The sequence below is a fragment of the Tursiops truncatus genome, chromosome X (genome assembly GCF_011762595.2).
Source record: "Tursiops truncatus isolate mTurTru1 chromosome X, mTurTru1.mat.Y, whole genome shotgun sequence".
In the NCBI taxonomy this organism is placed as follows: Eukaryota; Metazoa; Chordata; class Mammalia; order Artiodactyla; family Delphinidae; genus Tursiops; species Tursiops truncatus.
The window spans coordinates 88,578,859-88,602,272 of record NC_047055.1 but is presented as its reverse complement, the minus strand read 5'-3'; the positions used below and the strand labels follow the sequence as shown (position 1 = coordinate 88,602,272).

At 44.9% G+C, this 23,414-nt stretch overlaps 1 protein-coding gene across 4 annotated transcripts in view; it reads left to right on the top strand.

The window, feature by feature from the left end:
• The first annotated feature begins 2,390 nt into the window (after positions 1-2,390).
• Positions 2,391-23,414, top strand: part of CHST7 (carbohydrate sulfotransferase 7) — a 71,583-nt gene continuing 50,559 nt past the window's right edge. For 2 of the 4 annotated variants that reach the window (XM_073798939.1, XM_073798940.1), the window contains exon 1: positions 2,391-4,063. In XM_073798939.1, coding sequence (XP_073655040.1) covers positions 2,569-4,032 — 1,464 coding nt within the window. In that variant the 5' untranslated portion in view covers positions 2,391-2,568 and the 3' untranslated portion in view covers positions 4,033-4,063. Of the gene's footprint in view, positions 4,064-5,607; positions 9,677-23,414 lie in introns of those variants that run through there. The other 2 variants (XM_019943460.3, XM_019943459.3) reach the window with 2 other exon arrangements.

Genomic DNA, 23,414 nt, shown 5'->3' with positions numbered 1-23,414 from the left:
CGACAGATGAATTGCTAAAGATGATGTGGCACATATAAACAATGGAATATTACTCAGCCATAAAAGGAAACAAAATTGAGTTATTTGTAGTGAGGTGGATAGACCTAGAGACTGTCATACAGAGTGAAGTAAGTCAGAAAGAGAAAAATAAATACCGTATGCTAACACATATATATGGAATGTAAAAAAAAAGTTTGAAGAACCTAGGGGCAGGACTGGAATAAAGACGCAGACATAGAGAATGGACTCGAGGACACGGGGATGGGGCAGGGCAAGCTGGGACGAAGTGAGAGAGTGGCATGGACATATATACACTACCAAATATAAAATAGGTAGCTAGTGGGAAGCAGCCGCGTAGCACAGGGAGATCAGCTCAGTGCTTTGTGACCACCTAGAGGGGTGGGATAGGGAGGGTGGGAGGGAGATGCAAGAGGGAGGAGATATGGGGATATATGTATATGTATAGCTGATTCACTTTGTTATAAAGCAGAAACTAACACACCATTGTAAAGCAATTATATTCTAATAAAGGTGTTAAGAAAAATATAATGGTCTGGGGGCTTCCCTGGTGGCGCAGTGGTTAAGAATCTGCCTGCCAGTGCAGGAGACACGGGTTCAATCCCTGGTCCAGGAAATCCCCCATGCCGCAGAGCAACTAAGCCCATGTGCCACAACTACTGAGCCTGCACTCTAAAGCCTGGGAGCCACAACTACTGAAGCCTGTGCACCCTAGAGCCCACGTGCCACAACTACTGAGCACACGTGCCACAACTACTGAAGCCCACACTCTCTAGGGCCCACGTGCTGCAAGTACTGAGCTGCACGCTGCAACTACTGAAGCCCGCGCACCTAGAGCCGCCCTCTGCAGCAAAAGAAGCCACCACAATAAGCCTGTGCACCACAGCGAAGAGTAGCCCCTGCTCGCTGCAATTAGAGAAAAGCCCGTGCACAGCAACGAAAACCCAACGCAGCCAAAAAAATTAATTGATTAATAAAATAAAAGTAATGGTCTGGGGTTTCTTAGCTGAATATGAAAAATTGAGAAGTAAGTGGGGGTAGTGGTCAATGAGGTTGGAAAATAGAGAGGATTTGAACCAGTGGCTGAAAGGAGAGGGAACTGTGGACAAAAAGTAGAATGCCTGAGCTAGTGATTTCAGAGGTGGAGTCGTTGCTGTGATGAAAAAGACTAGAGGAGAAGATCTTTGGAGATATTTCCACTTTTGCAGTTTGAACACCTTCCCCTGGTGGAGATGAGTACATTTGCTTTCTATCGTCATTAACCTTACAACACCTTCCCCAAGGGGGTGTTCATTATCCTCCCGAAACAGAGCAAAAATTAGCGTTTTTAGTTCTCTTGGATTTCAGGCACTCTGATCTGCCTCTTGGACTTCCTGTCACTTTTTCATCCACCCTTGAGTACATGTTCCTCCTTATGGGTCCTTTTATTTTTTTTAACTTTTTATTTTATATTGGAGTATAGCCGATTAACTATGTTGTGATAGTTTCAGGTGCACAGCAGAGGGACTCAGCCATACATACACGTGTATCCATTCTCCTTATGGGTCCTTGTAAACACTGAGCTCCTGAGAAATTCCACCATCCTACCACTCTGAGTCTGTAAATGTCTTTTGCTCATGTGTGTCATAATAGGCTAGGTTATTCTGTGCTAACAAAGGACCCCAAAATCTCAGGCTGGAAGGTATGGAGGCACTAAAACTTATCTGCATTTTACAAATGAGTAAACTGATCTTCAGGGTGTCTGTAAAACGTGCATGGCCCTCAGCGGGCAAAATCCTAGGAAGACGACACTTATATTTCCGCAAAGGCTACACCTAAACAATTAAATGCTCTGAGTGAACGCAGTTGTGCTTCCAATTCCTCTGGACCACGATGCACTATGCAATCTGCGTCTTTATGCTAGTGGAGAAGTGCTCCCATCCAGAACTCAGTAACACCCACCCCGGGGCTGACGGGGGCGCTGGATGTAGATAGTGACCAGGGGCCCCATTCTAAATAGTGTGGAGGCGAGTCTGCTTACGACAGAGATGGCCAAGCAGGGGACATAAAACAGGAGAGACAGTGGAGTTCTCCGGGTGGGGTCCACGTTCTGTCACTGGGTACATTCTGTACACACGAGTCCCTCCCTTGCCTGCACTCAATTCATGAAGACTTGACTTCATCACGGAGGGGTTGGGGAAAGGTGGGGTCTGGCTCCGTGCGCCCCAGCCGGCGTCCCCCGCCCCGCGGCAACCCCTCCCAGATCAGGCAGAGCCCTGGACGAACCCCAGCGGGTAGAGAGGCGGGGAGAAGCTGCGGGGTGGAAGGCGGGGCGGGCCGCTGCCTAGCCGGCCAATAGGCGGCTCTCCAGCGCGGAGCCTGGAGAGGGCAGGGCATTCGCCACTAGCACCACCGCCTCCAGAGTTTCCCTTGTGGATGCACAGCCCTAGTGACTCCGCTCCTCCCGGCGCAGAGGGGCTCCAAGAGGCCGGAGGAGCGCACTCGGGACGGGATTTCCGAGGAAAGGGAGAGGAAGGGCGCCCCACCCGCTCTGGAGGGGTTCAGTGAACGATGAAGGGCCGGCGGCGGCGGCGCCGCCGAGAGTACTGCAAGTTCGCGCTGCTGTTGGTGCTGTACACGCTGGTGCTGCTGCTCGTCCCCTCTGTCCTGGACGGCGGCCGCGACGGGGACAAGGGCGCTGGGCACTGCCCGGGCCTGCAGCGCAGCCTGGGAGTGTGGAGCCTGGAGGCGGCGGCGGCGGGCGAGCGCGAGCAGGGCGCCGAGGAGCGGCCCGCCACGGAGGAGGACGCGGGCCGGTACCCCAGGTCCCGGGGCAACCTCAACGGCGCCGTCGGGGAGGCGGCGTCTCGCGAAAAGCAACACATCTATGTGCACGCCACCTGGCGCACGGGCTCGTCGTTCCTGGGCGAGCTCTTTAACCAGCACCCGGACGTTTTCTACTTGTATGAGCCCATGTGGCATCTGTGGCAGGCGCTGTATCCGGGAGACGCCGAGAGCCTGCAGGGCGCGCTGCGCGACATGCTGCGCTCGCTCTTCCGCTGCGACTTCTCGGTGCTGCAGCTGTACGCGCCGCCGGGGGATTCCGCCGCGCGCGCCCCAGACGCGGCCAATCTCACCACGGCCGCCCTCTTTCGCTGGCGGACCAACAAGGTCATCTGCTCGCCGCCGCTGTGCCCCGGCGCGCCCCGGGCCCGCGCCGAGGTCGGCCTCGTCGAGGACGCCGCCTGCGAGCGCAGCTGCCCACCCGTGGCTCTCCGCGCCCTAGAGGCCGAGTGCCGCAAGTATCCGGTGGTGGTCATCAAGGACGTGCGCCTCCTCGACCTGGGCGTGCTGGTGCCCCTGCTGCGCGACCCCGGCCTCAACCTGAAGGTGGTGCAGCTTTTCCGCGACCCGCGGGCCGTGCACAACTCGCGCCTCAAGTCTCGGCAGGGGCTGCTGCGCGAGAGCATCCAAGTGCTGCGCACCCGCCAGAGGGGCGACCGCTTCCACCGCGTGCTGCTGGCGCACGGCATGGGCGCTCGACCCGGGGGCCCGTCCCGCGCACTACCCGCCGCCCCGCGCGCCGACTTCTTCCTGACCGGCGCGCTCGAGGTAATCTGCGAAGCCTGGTTGCGCGACCTGCTGTTCGCGCGCGGCGCGCCAGCCTGGCTACGGCGCCGCTACCTGAGGCTGCGCTACGAGGACCTGGTGCGGCAGCCGCGCGCCCAGCTGCGCCGCCTGCAGCGCTTCGCCGGGCTGCGCGCGCTCGCCGCGCTCGACGCCTTCGCGCTCAACATGACGCGCGGCGCGGCCTACGGCGCGGACCGGCCCTTCCACCTGTCGGCGCGCGATGCCCGCGAGGCCGTGCACGCCTGGCGCGAGCGCCTGAGCCGAGAGCAGGTGCGCCAGGTGGAGGCCGCATGCGCCCCAGCCATGCGCCTGCTGGCTTACCCTCGCAGCTGGGAAGACGGCAACGCCGAGCCGTCCGAGGACGAGGAGACGCCGCCGGAGACGGGGGCCGAAGGCGCCACGTAGCCCCGCTCCCGCGCGCCCGGGACGGATCCGGGTAAGGTGGCCCCCGGCAGGGTAGGGTCAGGAAAGGGTCTTGGGGAACTTGGATCAGCCTTCAGGGGGAGGGGAGGGATGCCGTCTCAGATCGATCTCACCCGATGAAAATAGATCCGAGCGGAAGGGGAAGTCCAGCTGGGAGCATTTGGGAGAGTCATTGGGTCTCTAGCATAGCCCCCTGCCTTCTCAGAGGAAGACCCAGAGAAGCGAGAGGTTAATTATGGCTAAGGCGGAACGCAGGTCTCCACACTACCAGTTTCCCCTATGAAGTAAAAGGTAGGATCGTCTGTGGAGAATGAGGAATGGGGGAAGGAGAGGGAAGAGGGATATCACGGGTCTGAGCAGAGTAGAGAAGGTTTGAAAGTCACAATGAAACTTGAGACTGGGAATTGACATGAAAAGTACAGGATTTCGGGGACCATATGAGGTCCATGATTATGACTTTATCTTGATGCCACTAGGTCCTGTGGGGAAACCTTTTGCAGCAGTGTTTGCAGGCACAGGGAAAACCAAAAGCAAAATTTGGGGGAAAGTTATTGACTCTTATCCTACCTACCCCTAATCTGTTTCATATTTCTCTGCCTCTGCCTCTCTGACGTGTGCAGACTCCGAGGCGTTCTTTCAGATTTACCAAACATACAGTCATAGGCCTCTCTTGCAACAGCTTTTGCACATGTGTGTGCCTCAGGCTCTGGTATACTGGCGTGGAATGGACTTTGCTTTCCCCTGGCTCGAGGGGTGGCTCCCCCCACCTCCCACCTCCGCCCCCAATGGCTGGCGCTCCCAGGATATTTGACCATATTCCGTTCACATCAGGTCACAAAAGCTGCCTGGTCTGCTTCCTCTAGTGCAGACAGAACCTCAGGGCTGGGCTTCCCTCACTCTGCCCGATCCACTTGAGAGATGAAACCTTGGATCGGCAGTAGCAGCTTTGGCTGTGACTGCTGAAGGAGCTTTGTGAAAAGACATTCCCTTTCTGCCTCCCTCCCATTTTTTTCTTTCTCTGTAAAGCATATATCCTAAGGTATCCTAAGATGCCAAAATGGGGCTTAAATGATCTCAAAATGTGTTCAGTGTCTGGGTCGGTCTATGGCCTGTTCATTGGGATGAGGGAAGTTTGTTCTACGTGATGTTGACCTCAGGAGTCTAGTTAGTGGCATGGGAATGCGATTTCCCAAACTTTGTGTGAGCTGGAAGAGTGCAGCCCAGAGGAGGAAAAGCAGTGCCGGGTGGGCGGAAATGACTTAAGTTTCCATTCATTAGTTTATAGTGTAATTCAGTATTCCTCTGGGATGAAGCCCTGAGGACAATAGTCGAAGACGTTAATGAAGATGGATTTTGTTGTTGTGAATAGAGCCAGGGTTTCAGAGTGATTTCGGAAGCTGATTTTCCTCCTAGTGATCAAGTCGTTTTCTTAAGTTTCTGTAATTGCTTAGGAAGTCTGTGTTCTTTCCTGATTTCCAGAGTGAAGGTAAAAGGAACAGGGTGACTTGTCACATTTTAACAAAAACATCCTTTCATCTGCTAATCCTGTATTTACAGATGTAACATAATGGGTCTCCAATCCTCCTTCACCGGTCTGAGGGAACGCCTCTCGAGGACAAATGGCTGCAGCATTTTATGGTTTTAAGAATTGACAATCTCCCAGAAACTCTGACTCTTTTTTTTTTTCATTTTTACTAACATTTGGCACTGACTGGGGTGAGGTAAGAAAGTGAATAGAGAGGAGGGTTAGAGGACACAGTCTTCATCCTCTAGGAGGTTAGAGTCTGTGCACGTGACAGTGACTATGGGGCCAGACATCGGTGCTGCTGTTTGGAAGAGCCAATGGGGCTTCCTTTGCAGGGCTGCAGGGACATCTGGGAACAAGCTTTAGGCTCTTTCATACTCTGGTGACTGAGCTCTTCCTCCCACATTTCTGCTGGAATTATCGGCCATTTACCATGTCACCACCAACTAGTGGATTTATCAAAATGCTGGTTCTGAGAAAGGTAATGTTACCAACCAACTGATGAGTTTCCAAAAGTCTGTCACACTCCACTCTAGGAATGGGAAGGGGATGGATCCTCAGGTGCGATGTGTTGAGTTAGGCATTGTGGATATATCATTACTGTGACTGTCGATGAAAATAAGCAATAAACAATCTATAATAAGAATAGGAAAGAGTTTCATTTGAGCCAAACTGAAGACTATAGCCCCGAAGACCGGAAGACAGTCAGATAACTCTGAGGAACTGCTCCAGAGAAGCTTGGTTTTCAGACCAGTTTTACATCTTGTCAGAACAAAGAACACTAAGCAACTCAGGGATCCGTTCCTTCAAGGTTTCCAAAAACAAACAGACAAACAAAACAAAACAAAACAGATCAGCACATACACCGCGAGCCAGTATGTCCTCAGCACCTGGGAAGGGAGTCTTATCATTGAAGGAGTACCAGCATGAGCGTCCCAGGAAGGAAGGCATTTAATCTTTATTTTTAACACAGACATTCTTTACTTCTGGTCAATGCGCCCTTTTCTTTAATAATTAAAGTAGAAGTACCGTGTACGTTTGATAGGCCACAAACAGGCTGTTTTAGTTAGCATCACATTCGGGTTAAATCAGGTATAAGCCAGAATGACTTCCCCATACCTCCACATGTGAACATTTCTTTCATCATGACATACTATCAGTTTTACAGATGAGAAATCAGAGATTCAGAGAAGTCAGGTACCTTGCCCAAAGTCACACCTGGGCTGCTGGGCTGCTGAGCCGAGTGTTAGACCCCAGAGCTCAGAATCTCTCCATTATAACACACCCTCACCTGCCCCCCCCCCCCCTTTACCGTCCCCTGGCACCCTTTTGGCACTGCAGCCAGGCATAGTGGCTACTCTAGGGTGAGAACCACACTTAGCTTTATTACTAACAAACACTGAACAAACCAATAAAATATCTCTGAGCGCTGCCAACAGCACCTACACGGGAGAGCCCCTGACTCTATAGCCGTCCTCCTCATGGCTGTCCTTCGCTCGGGGCACCTGAGCACCCTTGGGGCACCCTTGGCTCAGCAGTGAAGAGGGACTGCACGTGAATTAACCTGAGCGACTTCTGGATGCTCCAGACCTGACAGCCAGGATTTGGCAGGGAGGGAGTCAGTGCGCTTTTTTCAGGGCTGGGTGGGGACCGCAGCACCAAACCAAGTCACCGAGGACCCCAGGCCCTTTCCATCTTCTTGGCTTTCGTTCACCAACTTATCTTCCCACTGTCACAAGATGGTAGCCTCAACAAGAAGCATCGCTTCCTCACCCAACCACACAGGGTTGTGAAAATGAAGAAAGGAAGGAAGGTGGTTACTAAGGGGTAGCGTTTTCCCTCATGTATCTCTCTTTCCTCCAATCTGGTTATAAAGCCATCCCCAGAAACCCCTACCCCAGTCGACTTCCTTTTATGTCTCACCGGCTAGAACTGGGTCACGTGTTCTGCCCTAGCCCAGTAATTGGTGAAAGGGAAGGGGGTTGTCATGATTGGCTTAGACCAGTGCGTTCTCGGCCCTGGCTGAACATTACAGTCACCTGAGGAGCTTTTTTTTTCTTATGTCAATATTAAAAATACTCCATCCTCAGAGATTCTGATTTAATTGGTCTGGGGTGGGATCCAGTTATATAATTACTGTATAATCCCCCAGTGCAGCCAAAGTTGAGAGCCACCTACCTGGACCCGTCATGCTTCATCCCCTGGGCTGAGCCCTTGCCACTGGAACAGGATGAGGATGCAGACTAAAGTTGATGAGCAGCGAACTGTCTGCCATAGTCATTTATGTGAAAGAACTTGGAGCTGTGAAATACCAAGCAGCTGTAGGGTGTTAATATGGAAACGTCTTAAATTATTCACGGCTCCATTTATCACCCTCTCACATTCCTTCAAATGCTTCGTTGTCTGTATCTCCTTATCTCTAATCCATCATGGTACACTATCCACTACCATTCTGAACAGACTCATGTGCTGTCCTATCCTTTTCAGCAGGTATCCGTTTGACCTCTGCCCTTGGTAGGACCCAAGATTTCATTTCATTAGGCATTTAAGACATCTTGGTCTTTGTTCTTCACAAGATAGATGGACCCTCTGATTGAAATTAGGAAGGGAGGTAAGTGCGTAACCGAAACCCCAACAATCAGAAAGTGTTCTTTCTAAGGAAACCATCCAAACAAAAAGAAATGAGCAGCCATCACCAAATCCCTAACAAAGCATTTTGAAAGTCATTCGATTTTAGTAAAGCCAAATGGCTTATGTATAAAAATCACTGAAAGGGAAATCTCTTGCTTAAACAGTAGTCTGTACTGCTAAAGAATAGGCATTTGTTAAACATTGTTCCTACCTAGAATTTCTCATTCAACAAAATTTGTTCAAATCCCTAATTGTAGTAAAAGAATGAAGCTAGAACACTCCCTAACACCATGCACAGAAATAAACTCCCAATGGATTAAAGACCTAAATGTAAGGCCAGACACTATCAAACTCTTGGAGGAAGACATAGGCAGAACACTCTATGACATAAATCACAGCAAGATCCTTTTTGACCCACCTCCTAGAGAAATGGAAATAAAAACAAAAATAAACAAATGGGACCTAATGAAACTTCAAAGCTTTTGCACTGCAAAGGAAACCATAAACAAGACGAAAAGACAACCCTCAGAATGGGAGAAAATATTTGCAAATGAAGCAACTGACAAAGGATTAATCTTCAAAATTTACAAGCAGCTTATGCAGCTCAATATCAAAAAACAAACAACCCAATCCAAAAATGGGCAGAAGACCTAAATAGACATTTCTCCAAAGAAGATATACAGATTGCCAAAAAACACATGAAAGAATGCTCAACATCATCATTAGAGAAATGCAAATCAAAACTACACTGAGGTATCACCTCACACCAGTCAGAATGGCCATCATCAAAAAATCTAGAAACAATAAATGCTGGAGAGGGTGTGGAGAAAAGGGAACCCTCTCGCACTGTTGGTGGGAATGTAAATTGATACAGCCACTATGGAGAACTGTATGGAGGTTCCTTAAAAAACTAAAAATAGAACTACCATATGACCCGGCAATCCCCCTACTGGGCATATACCCTGAGAAAACCATAATTCAAAAAGAGTCATGTACCAAAATGTTCATTGCAGCTCTATTTACAATAGCCTGGAGATGGAAACAACCTAAGTGCCCAGCATCGGATGAATGGATAAAGAAGATGTGGCACATATATACAATGGAATATTACTCAGCCATAAAAAGAAACGAAATTGAGTTATTTGTCGTGAGGTGGATGGACCTAGAGTCTGTCATACAGAGTGAAGTAAGTCAGAAAGAGAAAAACAAATACCATATGCTAACACATAATATATGGAATCTTAAAAAAAAAAAGGTTCTGAAGAACCTAGGGTAAGGACAGGAATAAAGACACAGACGTAGAGAATGGACTTGAGAACACGGGGAGGGGGAAGGGTAAGCTGGGACGAAGTGAGAGAGTGGCATGGACTTATATACACTACCAAATGTAAAATAGATAGCTAGTGGGAAGCAGCCGCATAGCACAGGGAGATCAGCCCGGTGCTTTGTGACCACCTAGAGGGGTGGAATAGGGAGGGTGGGAGGGAGACGCAAGAGGGAGGAGATATGGGGATGTATGTATATGTATAGTTGCTTCACTTTGTTATAAAGCAGAAACTAACACACCATTGTAAAGCAGTTATACTCCAATAAAGATGTTAAAAAAATTCCTAATTGTAAATTAATGTAGGTACTGTGTTCGAGCCAGAGGGCTAGAAGTTAGGATGGGGCGTGTGTGTGTGTGTGTGTGTGTGTGTGTGTGTGTGTGTGTGTGTGTGTGTGTGGCAGGGATGCAGTAAGGTGCGAGCAATTTTTAAAAACACATCCACATCCAAATTATTATTGCCCCCTTGTGAGGCTAGTGCTGCCTTTGACCAAGACATTCTTGGAGCTCCCCCTTGGGGCTGCCTTCCCAGGCAGGACCCCCTCAGTTGATGGTGGATTTAGTGTTTAGGAAAAATCACAGCTCATCAAATGTGGTGAGTGAAGCAGGGGAGGAGGCTGGTCCTGCGAACTGAGGTGTGGCCATAGAGTAGTAGCAGAGTCATTCCTTGGCTCATATGAAATCAGGTTTTATATTAGGGTACAGGAACCCAGGCATCAGAGCCTGGCTTTCCTGGTTACTGCATGATTGACCTTGGCAAGTCCCTAAACCATTTTGGCTTTAGTGTTCTACCAGTAAGAAGATGAGGTTGAATTAAGAGGATTTACGAGTTTTCTTGGCACTAAGTGGGGGTGTGTGTGACATTTATCGAGTGCCTATTTTGTGTACTGTGTTACTAGCTTAGTGCATGTTGTCTGAGTTAGTCCTCATCTTAGCTTTATGAGGTACGTAGTATCCCCATTGTATGGATGGTGAAACAAGCTCAGAGAGGTTGGGTAATTGCTAAGGATAACACAGCCAGAGGATTAAAATCAGGTGCTCTCTATTTTGAAACTAGTGTTAAAAAATTTTTAGGAATAATATAAGCACATGGCGAAAAAAGAGTTCAATAGTTTAGGAGGATATAAAATACCTGCCAGGCTCACTTCATAGAAGTAACCACTACGTTTCTTGTGATATATGTCTAGAAATACTTTATGCAAATTCAAACAGAAGTATGTAGGCTTTTGGTACTTAAATCTTTTTAATTCCTTAAAATTTAAAAATTGAGATCTGACATAACATTATATTAGTTTCAGGTGTACAACGTAATGGTTCACTCTTTGTATATATTGCAGTAGATCTCCACAGTTAGTCTAGTTACTATCCATCACCACACAAAGTTACGTAGTTGTTTTCCTTATGATGAGAAATTTTAAGATCCCCTTTCTTAATAACTTTAAAATATATGGGAATTCCCTGGCGGTCTAGTGGTTAGGACTCCGTGCTCTCACTGCTGAGGGCCCGGGTTTGATCCCTGGTTGAGGAACTGAGATTCCACAAGCCGTGCGGCACGGCCAAAAAAATAATAATAATACACACACACACACACAGCATTATTAACTGTAGTCACCATGCTGTATATTACATATCCCTGACGTATTTATTTTATACCTGGGATTTTATACCTTTTGACCCCTTCACCCAGTGCCTCTGGCAACTACCAGTCTGTTCTTTGCATCTGCAAGTTCATGGGCTTTGGGGTGGGAGGCGGAGGGCTAGATTCCACATATAAGTGACAGCATACAGTATTTGTCTTTCTCTTTCTGACTTATTTCACTTAGCATAATGTCCTCAAGGTCCATCCATGTTGTCACAAGTGGTGATATTTCATTCTTTTTTTATGGCTGAATAATAGTCCCTTGTACACGTATATACCACATTTGCTTTATCCATTCATCCACTGATGAACACATAGGGCATTTCCATATCTTGGCTATTGTAAATAATGCTGCAGTGACCATGGGGGTACAGGTATCTTTTTGAGTTAGTGTTTTCATTTCCGTTGGGTAAATACCCAGCAGTGGAATTGCTAGATCATATGATGGCTCTATGTTTAACTTTTTGAGGCGCTTCCATCCCATCTTCCATAGTGGCTGCACCAATTCACATTCCCACAATTCTTGGGTGACAGGGAGGGGCACTTTGTTGTACTGGATTTCTGCTGTCATCTACTTAAAGTCCAGAAACATGATGGCAAAGATGAAGTTATGAAAACTGTGCCTTTGAGGAAGATGGTGGAGAGAATTCGAATTCGCAAGTCCCAGATTCTAAATGATGAGGTAATCACTATCTTGGATAAGTACTTGAAGTTGTGCTATGGAGAGAACATGGCCATGGGGCACGTTCACCGCTCTCAGCCACCCATCTACCAGTCCCTGGCCAGCAGCTGGGGGCACGTATATCACCTGGTTTTTTTTAATAAGTAAATAAATAAATTTATTTATTTTTGGCTAAGTTGGGTCTTTGTTGCTGCGCGCGGGCTTTCTCTAGTTGCGGCGAGCGGGGGTCTACTCTTCATTAGGTGCGCGGGCTTCTTGTTGCGGTGGCTTCTCTTGTTGCGCAGCACAGGCTCTAGGCCCGCGGGCTTCAGTAGTTGTGGCTCGTGGGCTCGAGAACCCAGGCTCAGTAGTTGTGGTGCACGGGCTTCGTTGCTCCTCGGCATGTGGGATCTTCCCAGACCAGGGCTCGAACCCGTGTCCCCTACATTGGCAGGCGGACTCCCAAACACTGTGCCACCAGGGAAACCCTATCACCTGTTTTTGAAAAGTCCCAATACTGACTACATTTAATAACTAAGGGCATATTTTTTGTTCTATAAATTTAGTGAGAATTTTAGGGACTATTTTTCAGTATCTTTGTGCCAGTTAAAGTGGGATGCTTTTTTTTTTTTTTTGGCTGTATGGCTTGCGGAATCTTAGTTCCCCCACCGAGGATCGAACCTGGGCCCCCTGCAGTGGAAGCGCAGAGTCCTAACCACTGGACCACCGGGGAATTCCCTAAAGCGGCATGCTCTTCAATCTAAAAAGCTTAATTTTATAAAATTGACTTACTTTTCTAGACTAAAATTGTATATGCTTTTGGTAATTGGAAACTGAGAATATTGGCTGCTGATTGTTGCCGTCATGTTCTTACAAAATTATTTTCCATTTTTTATAGAATGTTCCCACAGCTAGCTGTGTCATAAGGTACTGCTCAGTTCATCCATTTATCCTTTGGCAAAGGGTCAGTAATGTTTAGAGAAAGATTTGTGGGCTTAAACAAGAAACTTAATGCCAGCGAATTGATTTAAAATCCTTTACCGATTAGCATTAAACTTAATGATTAAGTATTTCACTTTTGTTTAGGGATTTTTCTGAGGGTCTTTTGTGAAGAATCTTTTCTAAGTAATTCTTTCCTTTCCTTTTCTGTGTCAGTGTTTCAGAAAATAGTGAACTCGAGTCCTCTGCTTTCTCTAAATCCACTTGTGACAAAAGCTAATTTGTGAGGTATGATTTAAAGGTTACAGAGATGAAACTAATGAAACCTTAAAAAGACAAAAAGTTCCTATATCTTCTTTTCAGTGACTGTCTAGTATTTCATTGTAGGAATGTATTGTAACATATTTAACCAGTTCCTAGTCCCAACATTTCATTGCTGCATTTTTAATAGCATCTTTTGCATACATGTAAGTACATCTGTAAGAAAAATTTCTGTAGTAGGGTGATGGTATAGAGCAAAAGGTATACAGGCTTTTTTACGTTTTGAGAGGTTAAGTTGTTCAACGTTGCACCAACATCTGCCCCCACCGGCTGTTTCTTGGAGTGTCTGCTTCCTAGACTTTCAACAACAAGCATTTTATCTATTTATTTTTTCAGCATGGCTAGTGTGATAGGTGGAAAACCCTTTCTCCCAGTGCCCTGGCCCTCTCTGACCCTACAGTTCATCTCAGGCGGTGAATAAATGCCTCCCACCTCAGGTTGTGATAACCAGATGCCAAGATGAAATTCATTCCTTAGTCCTCGCACCTGGGTTTGCAAAGTGTCACTTCTGTGGTTCTTTTGAAGGACTGGACACATCTTGAAATCAAAGTGATCATCCCTTTATAAAACCACACTTACACAGGACATCAGATTGTAGCAAGCTTCTTATTAAGCTGAACTTCTCCTACTGCTGCTGCAGGGGATTGTACCTAGTGACTTGAACTTCAGCTATTTCGGGACACTATCAGTGGGGAACTGAGGCTGATTTTAAATGAGGTTGAACTCTATACATTTTCTCTCTAGTCCTGAGAGCCCTCTTTATTGGGGGCGGGTGGAGGGCAGAAGTGCCCATTTACAGTTGTTGAGGCAGGATTCAGAGGATTTTCAAAGAGGCTTTTTTAGTCTGGGCAGGGATTTGTTTCCCATGAATATTAATGTAATATAAATAATTGGGAGTGATGCTTTTAAAAAACATTTATAAGCAGCTGGCTTAAAATTCCTCAGTCCAAACAGTACAGAAAAGACTGAAACTGAAAAAAAGCCTGGCCCCTCATCCTCTCACTTCGTAATGGAACCTGAGGAACTTGCTCTATTGAAAGAACCATTTCTGCTCAGGTGCAGTATAAAATAAGAACAGTAGGGACTAAGAAACAGCCCTGGCCCAAGTTCAAGAACACAGGGAAGTGGAGAACTACTGGGGAGTTGAACAGGAAGCAGTTTCAGTCGGAGCAAAGTTGCTGAGCTCAGTGATGTCTGCATGGGAATGGGAAGACTTCAGCTCTGCCCCAGCCCACAGGCGCCAAGCCAGAGCCCGTCAGTCCACTGGATGCTGAGAAGACATTGGAACGGCAGCTAGCAGTGAATGTTTTGAAATCTGGGGGGTTAAGGGGTGGTGGAAGACGACCACCACGTTTGACTTCAATGATGACCGCAGTGAGCAAATTTCTCCTCCCCTGAAATGGGTGCAGCAGGGGGCTTGGCTATAGAGTCACATTCTAAAAATAGCCACTGAGGTAGTAGACTTGTGTTCTTCTTTTTTCTTTGTCATTATTTTTTTTACATCTTTATTAGAGTATAATTGCTTTACAATTGTGTGTTAGTTTCTGCATTATAACAAAGTGAATCAGTTATACATATACATATATCCCCATATCTCTTCCCTCTTGCGTCTCCCTCCCTCCCTCCCACCCTCCCTATCCCACCCCTCCAGGCGGTCACAAAGCACGGAGCTGATCTCCCTGTGCTATGCGGCTGCTTCCCACTAGCTATCTACCTTACGTTTGGTAGTGTATATATGTCCATGCCTCTCTCTCGCTTTGTCACAGCTCACCCTTCCCCCTCCCCGTGTCCTCAAGTCCATTCTCGTAGGTCTGTGTCTTTATTCCTGTCTTACCCCTAGGTTCTTCATGACATTTTTTTCCCTTAAATTCCATATATATGTGTTAGCATACGGTATTTGTCTTTCTCTTTCTGACTTAATTCACTCTGTATGACAGACTCTAGGTCTATCCACCTCATTACAAATAGCTCTTGTGTTTTTCACTCGTGGAATGGAAGCCCTTTCTTTTAAGTGTTACCTTCAGGCAGAGGTGTTAGAAGGAGCCCCGAAGGCACAGGGAGAGTTGTCAGAATGCGGGGCAGTCTCTGGGCCCTGCCAGCAAGAAGCCTCAAATGTGGCCTGAAATCCAAACGCTTAGAGGGCCAGCTTGGACAGATTAATCTTGTGTGATTAAGATGGTTTGGTCACAGTAACCAGCAGGCTGGAAACAGCAGCCTAACTGAAAGGCTGAAGTCGAACATTACAGAAGCGTTTGTAAGCTATGGGGAGCGGGTGGGGACTCGAGACTCTGAGTTCTTTTGTAAAGATGATGAACTGGGGAAAGTTAGGAACAGCACAACTGGGAGGCTGGCTGAAGCAGTCCTGACATACATACAGATCAAGTGAACATCAAGGAAAAAATGTCCCAGGGCTTTGAGGGTCACTTTCCCCATGACTGAGACCAGACATTACCAAAAAGGACTCATTACTGCCTCGGAGAGCTTATGGGAACAGTAAGCCAAAAATACTAAAACCAAGATAATGTTTTAAAAATAGGACTTCCTTTCAAACAGCCTAGAGCTGGCGTATGTTAAATATACAGATTTTAGAAGCAATAAAATAGATGCTGTCTCTTCCTGTTAAATAAAGGATATTGCTAACAGGGATGTGAGAAGGGAAAACAATACATTTTTCAGGTTCTGCAAACAACAAAAAAGTTAAACTTTGTTGCCTTTCTGTGCACTCCCCTCCCCCACCCCATCCCCCCAGCTGGGAATTGCCAAGGAGACTATTTTACAAAAAGGAGATGGTTGGCTAAAAATAAACACACAGCCCTACCAAAGACCAACAAAACTCCCAGCATTATGGAATGCCTTTTAGATTTATTTTTATTTCTCAGCAGTCAAAGAGAAGGAGAAATCATTCTGAGCTCAGGAAAAATCCATGTCCTGCTCCTAAGTATGGCAATCTCTGGCAATCCTACAGGCCCAGGAGAAGACTGGTGTACGGCTCGCCAGTGTCCTGTGAGAACGTGAACCTGCTGTTGGCCATGGGGCCATTTCATCCCTGCCAGACTGTGCACAGTGCTAGGAAAGGGTGGCACAGACACAGTGCCTCGCTCCGCAGGGAGAGAAAACCGGAAGTGATGGGCTAGACTTGGGGTGACACACAAACTCTGTAACCTGACTAGCCATCCTAACCTGTGAATCCTGAAGCTGATCGGGAGTGGCCCTAGTGCCCCCCACTCCATTTGGCCCCCTGTAGAGGCCAAAGGGCTGCCTGAATGGTAGGTCCAAGCTTCCCAACCCTGTGCCCTCACTAACCTCTGCCAACCCCACTTGGTAGTTGGCAAACATCTACAAGTGGGCGGTCAAATATATATTATAAAATACTGACTCCGTTCCTTTATTTGAGTTGGGAACGACTTTACTCACAAAAGCAAGTAGGTACACCAATTAAAATTGTATCTTGGAGCAGCTCAATGAAAGGAAAAAACAAAAGTCAACTAGCCAAACTCACGTCTTTCCAAGTTTTATTAACACTGGTTTGGAGCGCATTCCTTTTGTTCTGAAGTGAGCTCAAAAATTTAGGAAAGTTTTAGCTGGGCGTGGGTATGATAAAATTGGAAACGTGTTATTATTTTATTCTCTTCTATTGGGGAAATGTAATGGCCATTCCGTTTTTGCACTGGCTGACTCTGGGTCTTGACTAATGAGTCCCATGGAATGAGGTTTTATTCTGAATTCCGGAGCAGAGAAGTGAGTCCTCTTCTCCCACTGGAGGCAGGGAGGGATGGAGATGCAGCTCAGCTCTGGACATGGGCTGCCCAGGGTCAGGCAAGTGGCTTCTCCCCTAGTTTCCCCGTTTACCCCCCAGGCAAGAGTTTTGTTTGTTAGTGGGTTTTTTTTTAAAGATTTCTTTGAATGTGGACCATTTTTAAAGTCTTTATTAAATTTGTGACAATATTGCTTCTGTTTTATGTTTTCGTTTTTGGGCGGCAAGGCACGTGGGATCTTAGCTCCCGGACCAGGGATCGAACCCACATGCCCTGCATTGGAAGGCGAAGTCTTAACCACTGGACGGCCAGGGAAGTTCCTTATTTTTCTTTTAAACTCAGTCTCTGTTTTCACCTAAAGGGAGAGTTGTTTCATGTATTAAATAGGACTGAAACTAGTATTGACTAATGCAAAGATACTGGTGCCCCCTGCCACTGCTACTTAATTTTTCAGATTGAAAGTCTGGAAATGATTTATAACATGTATGCTGCTTCAAGTACATTTCTAGGCTGTTTGGGGTGTGTGGTTGTATTAGCAAACTCCATGTTTCCTGTTCCATTTTGCTTTAGAGTCACAGGGAGGGAACGCTTGCACTTTGACATTTCTGGTATTTCAAGTATTATTTTAACATTATCCCTAGGCAGCTCCCTTAAAAAAAAAAAAAGACAACTTAATGGCTCTATTGTCACAAACTTTGTCAGTTATTTCCGTTTTCCTTGGCACTGCATTTCACTAATTTGAGGTGAAAACAGGAAGGTGAAGAAAGCTTAACCAAGGTTAACATAAACTTAGATGGTAACATCACTCACAAGGGGGCTGTTCCAGAGTAGGATATTGGGAGATGACCCCCCGCCACACACACACAAAACACGTCGCCCTTGAAAAGGAGGCTAATGCCTGTCCTCGGCCCATTTGTTCTGCAGCGGGTCCGAGAGGAAGGCTGTTACAATAGGCTGGAAAGTAATTCCCCCATGATAACGGGACCCACTGAATACCCGGAAACCTCAGCTCCCGCAGCCAAGATGCCAGGTCCCTGCACCAACTTTTAGCATCTGTGAAGTGGCTTCTGGTGGAGAACCTGGGGCACCTCACCTGGCACAAGTGTGTGCGCAGGGACAGGTGAAACCAAGAAAACTGGAAGGAAAGAGGGTCTAGTAGAAATCTACAAGTGCAATTCAAGGAGGGGAGGGAGGTGCCCATGCCGGTTCGCAGAGCCACCGGGGACGCCCAGGGATCGGTATCTGACTTGAAACGGGCCAGGAAGGCCACTGAAAGAGGCAAGTTCATTTGGCCGAATCTTCTGTTCTCCACCTTGAAAGCCGGCAAGAAGTTGATTCTTCCTCGTCCCCCATCCCAGCTTCAAACGTTGAAAAAAGTTTGATTAAAATGCTAAGAGTGTGTCTTCCTGGGTTATTCCGCCCGGAGAGCCGCAGCCAAGCCAACTGCAGGCAATCACAGCCTGGAATGACGTTTCCCTTTGATGGCAATGAGGCTATTAGTAGGTCAACCAGCTGCAGTTAGGGCCCGGCTGGTCATTTAAGTACTCAGGGGAACTGTAGCAAAGGAGATAAAATACACCCAACTCATGGGAGTATGACTTTGAATCTTTAAGTAAACAATCCATTTTTTAAAAGTGCAAGTGAATTTGTGAATTAATTTGAGTATTAATTAAGCCATTAAGGAATGACTTCACACTTCAATGCCACATATTAAAAAAAAGCCTTTTATACATGCTTCACAAAACAATATACAGAAATCTCTGTAATTAATTGCACCAAGACAGTTTTTAAAATTATCTATTCTCTATTATCATACAGGATAGGTCTTGAAATAGTTTTGACTTCAGAATGACCAGAAGGGTCTACACCATTTCAGGTGGTTCAGGCAGTAGTAAACATTCTCCCCAGACGCTGGACAAGCGGAAACAATTTTAACCAAGAAGTTTAGTAGCTTAAAATTTACTTCTACATTGTTAAACATCTAGCAGTTGTAAAAGGGCAAAGCTGGCTACTTGGTAACTGTAGCTGGCTGATAACCTGAGCGTTCACTTTTAAACTATGCATGCAAACTTGAACACTTCATTGCTCCAAATGAATCAGGCCACATAGTATTAAGAAGAGTGGGGTCTGGAGTTAAATTCTTAATCCTATATCTAAGGAGCTTAAGAATTTGGGGGATCATCACACTAAGAATTCATGGACATGTTAGTGTTTTAAACACAACCAGAAGTAATTAAAATGGGAGGAAATTAACTGATAGTTTTTGTAGGGTCTACTTGGAGGTGAAGTGAGAACTGGAAGGTATTTGAGCATCCCTGCCCTGGTGCGGTGACATTCAGGAACTGAGACCAAACCAGAAGAACAGGAATCCATTTCTGATGTGAAGAAAGGGCCTTGTGGGGTTGCTGCCTGGGCCCAGCCTGGCTTAGCAGGACTTCAGAATTGTTCTTCAAATACCCCAGAAGCAGTAATAGATCTTTGAGGGCACCTGTTTCTCCTCTCCTCCCACCTTGTACTGCTGGGTGATTTGATAAAAAGAAAATTTGGACTTACAAAAAGCAGCTTTTCAGGTAGATTTTTAAAAATTTTTTAAAGAAGGTTTTTAATAAAAGGACTTAAAGAGTGCTTATGGGTCCACAGGTTGGGCTGATAGTATCTCCATAAACATCTGTCAGGACATAGGATATGATCAGGCAACATTTAGCACTTGGTTAGTTTTTGACAGAAAGCCACCCTGAGTTACTGCCAAGTGTTCTCAGTCTTTAAAATGACCCAAATGGAGAGCTGAATGCATTGTACAAAGAAAGAGTGACAGAGGAAAACTTTTTATTTTGAAATAACTATAGACTCATGGGAGGTTGCAAAAATAGTACAAAGAGGTCCAGTGTACCCTTCACCCAGCTTCTCCCAAAGGTAACATGTTACACATCTTACACATAGATCAATATCAACACCATGAAATTGACATTGGTACAATCTACAGGCCTTATTCAGTTTTTAACAGTTTTTACGTACACTCATTTTGTGTGTATGTGTGTGCATAGATCTGTGTGATTTTATCACATATACGTAAACATCACCACAATCGAGATACAGAACTGTTCCATCAGCAAAAAGAAACTCTTGTGCTATCCCTTTATAGTCGCATACCCTACCTCATCCCACCCCTTTCCCTGGCAAACACCAATCTGTACCCCATCTCTGTAACTGTGTTATTTCAAGATTGTTATACAAATGGAATCATACAATATATAACCTTTTGAGATTGTCTGTTTTCATTGAGCGTAATTCTCTGGATATCCATCCAGGTTGTTGCATGTATCAATAATTCATTCCTTTTCATTGCTGAGTAGTTTTCCATGGTATGGATGTACCACAGTTTGTTTAACCATTAACCCATTTGAAGGGCATTCGGATTGTTTCCAGTTTTGGACTATTACAAATAAAGCTGCAATGCATATTTGGGTATAGGTTTTTGTGTGGATGTAAACTTTCATTTCTCTGAGATGAATGCCCAGGAGTGGAATTGCTGGTTTGTGTGGTATATTATGTTTAGTTTTATAAGAAACTACCAAACTGTTTTTCAGGGTGGCTGTACCATTTTACATTCCCACCAGCAATGTATGAGAGAGAAATTTCTGTGCAGCCTCGCCAGCATTTGGTATTGTTGCTATGTTGTATCTTAGCTGTCCTAATAGGTATGAAGTGGTATGTTATTGTACTCACTTGCATTTTCCTAGTGGCTAGTGATGTTGAACATCTTTTTGTGCGCTTATTTGCCATCCATATCTCCTCTTTGGTGAAATGTTGGTTCAGGTGTTTTGCCCATTTACTAACTGGATTGGTTTTTACTCTTGAATTTTGAGAGTGATTGGTATATTCTAGATAAAAGCCCTTTGTCAGATATGTGGTTGCAGATATTTTCTCTCAGACTGTATCTTGTCTTTTCATCCTAACAAGATCTTTGGCAGAGCAGAAGTTTTAAAATTTTGATGAAATCCGATTTATCATTTTTTCTTTTGTAGATTGTGCATTTGATGTCATGTCTAAGAACTGCCTGTCCCTCACCAGTATCACACTGTTGTGATTAATGTCGTTAGATGTAGCTTAATATTGAATAGAGTGACTATTCCTACTCTATTCTTTTCCAGAAAGGTTTTAGCTATTCTAGTTTTTTTGCCTTTCCATATAAATTTTAGAATAAGCTTCTCTGTATGTATAAAAGGCATTGATAGAATTTGGTAGGAATATTGTTAAAACTATAAATCAATTTGGGGAAAAAATGACATCTTTACTTGAGTCTTCCAATCCATGAACATAGTTATATCTCTCTATTGATTTAGATTGTTTGATTTCTTTTATTGGTGTTTTGTAGTTTTTGGCATATGGGTCCTTTATTGTTTTGTTAGATTTATACCTAAGTATTTAATTTGAGCGATCATAAATAGCATGAGTTTTAAAATTTGGTTTTAAGATGTTCATTTCTAGTATATATAAAGTTGATTTTTAAATATTGATCTTGTACCTGCAAATCTGCTGAATTCACTTATTAGTTCTAGGAGTTTGTTTTGTATTCCTTGGGATTTTCTATGTACATAATCATATAAACACAAATAAGGACTGTTTTCTTTCTTTCCAATCAATATGGCTTTTCTTTTTCTTGCCTTATTTCATTGGCTAGAACCTCTAGCACTATGTTGAATAAGAATGGTAAGTGCAGACACCTTTGTGTTCTTCCTGATCTTAAGGGGGACGTATTCAGTCTTTCACCATAAATAATGAGGTTAGATGTCAGTTTACGTAGATTTTTTTAAACATCTTTATTGGAGTATAATTGCTTTACAATGGTGTGTTAGTTTCTGCTTTATAACAAAGTGAATCAGCTATATATATATATATATATATATATACATATATCCCCATATCTCCTCCCTCTTGCGTCTCCCTCCCACCCTCCCTATCCCACCCCTTTAAGTGGCCACAAAGCACCCAGCTGATCTCCCTGTGCTATGCGACTGCTTCCCAGTAGCTATTTTACATTTGGTAGTAAATATAAGTCCATGCCACTCTCTCACTTCGTCCCAGCTTACCCTTCCCCCTCCCCATGTCCTCAAGTCCATTCTCTACGTCTGTGTCTTTATTCCTGTCCTGCCCCTGTGTTCTTCAGAACCATTTTTTTTCCTTTTAGATTCCATATATACGTGTTAGCATACAGTATTTTGTTTTTCTCTTTCTGATTTACTTCACTCTGTACAGACTCTAGGTCCATCCACCTCACTACAAATAGCTCAAATTTCATTTCTTTTTATGGCTGAGTAATATTCCATTGTATATATGTACCACATCTTATTTATGCATTCCTCTGTCGATGGACATTTAGGTTGCTTCCATGTCCTGGCTATTGTAAATAGTGCTACAATGAACATTGGGGTGCATGTGTCTTTTTGAATTATGGTTTTCTCTGGGTATATGCCCAGTAGTGGAATTGCTGGGTCATATGGTAGTTCTATTTTTAGTTTTTTAAGGAACCTCCCTACTGTTCCACGTAGTGGCTGTACCAATTTACATTCCTACCAACAGGGTAGGAGGGTTCCTTTTCCTTGACACCCTCTCCAGCATTTATTATTTGTAGACTTTTTGATGATGGCCATTCTGACCAGAGTGAGGTGATGCCTCATTGTAGTTTTGATTTGCATTTCTCTAATAATTAGCAATGTTGAACATTTTTTCATGTGCCTGTTGGCCACTGTATGTCTTCTTTGGAGAAATGTCCATTAGATCTTCAGCCCCTTTTTTGATTGGGTTGTTTTTTTTGATATTGAGCTGTATGAGCTGTTTGTATATTTTGGAAATTAATCCCTTGTTGGTTGCATCATTAGCAAATATTTTCTCCCATTCTGTTGGCTGTCTTTTCGTTTTGTTTATGGTTTTCTTTGCTGCACAAAAAAGTGGCTTCTTTAGGTTACACGTATGTAACTAATCACAACCTACTGGTCTCAACATTTTACTACCACCTCAAGTGAAGTGTAGAAACTTTATGTCCATTTAGGTTCCATTATCCTGTGCCCTTTATAATTCTCTTATAATATTTTCTCTCTGTATATTGAGAACTACATCATACAATGTTATAATTTTTGCCTCAACTGTCAAACATAATTTTTTAAACTCAAGAGAATAGTCTATTAAATTTACTTCTATTTTATCCTTTCTGTTCATTCTTCATGATGTTTCAAGTTTCCTTCTTTTATCCTTTCTTTTCTGCTGGAAAAACTTCCTTTAGCAGTTCTTTTACAGCAGTTCTATTGGCAATAAATTCTCTTAGCTTCCTTCATCTGAGAATGTCTTTATTTCACATTCATTCCTGAAGGATATTATCATGGAATATAGAAGTCTGAGTTGACAGTTATTTTCTTTCAGCTCTTGAAAAATGTCATGCCACTTCCTTCTGGCCTCCATGGTTTCAGATATGAAATCCACTGGCATTCAAATCATTGTTTCCATAAGTAGTGCATCATTTCTCTCTAGTTGCTTTCAAGATTTTTTCTTTGTCTTTACTTTCCCGAAATTTG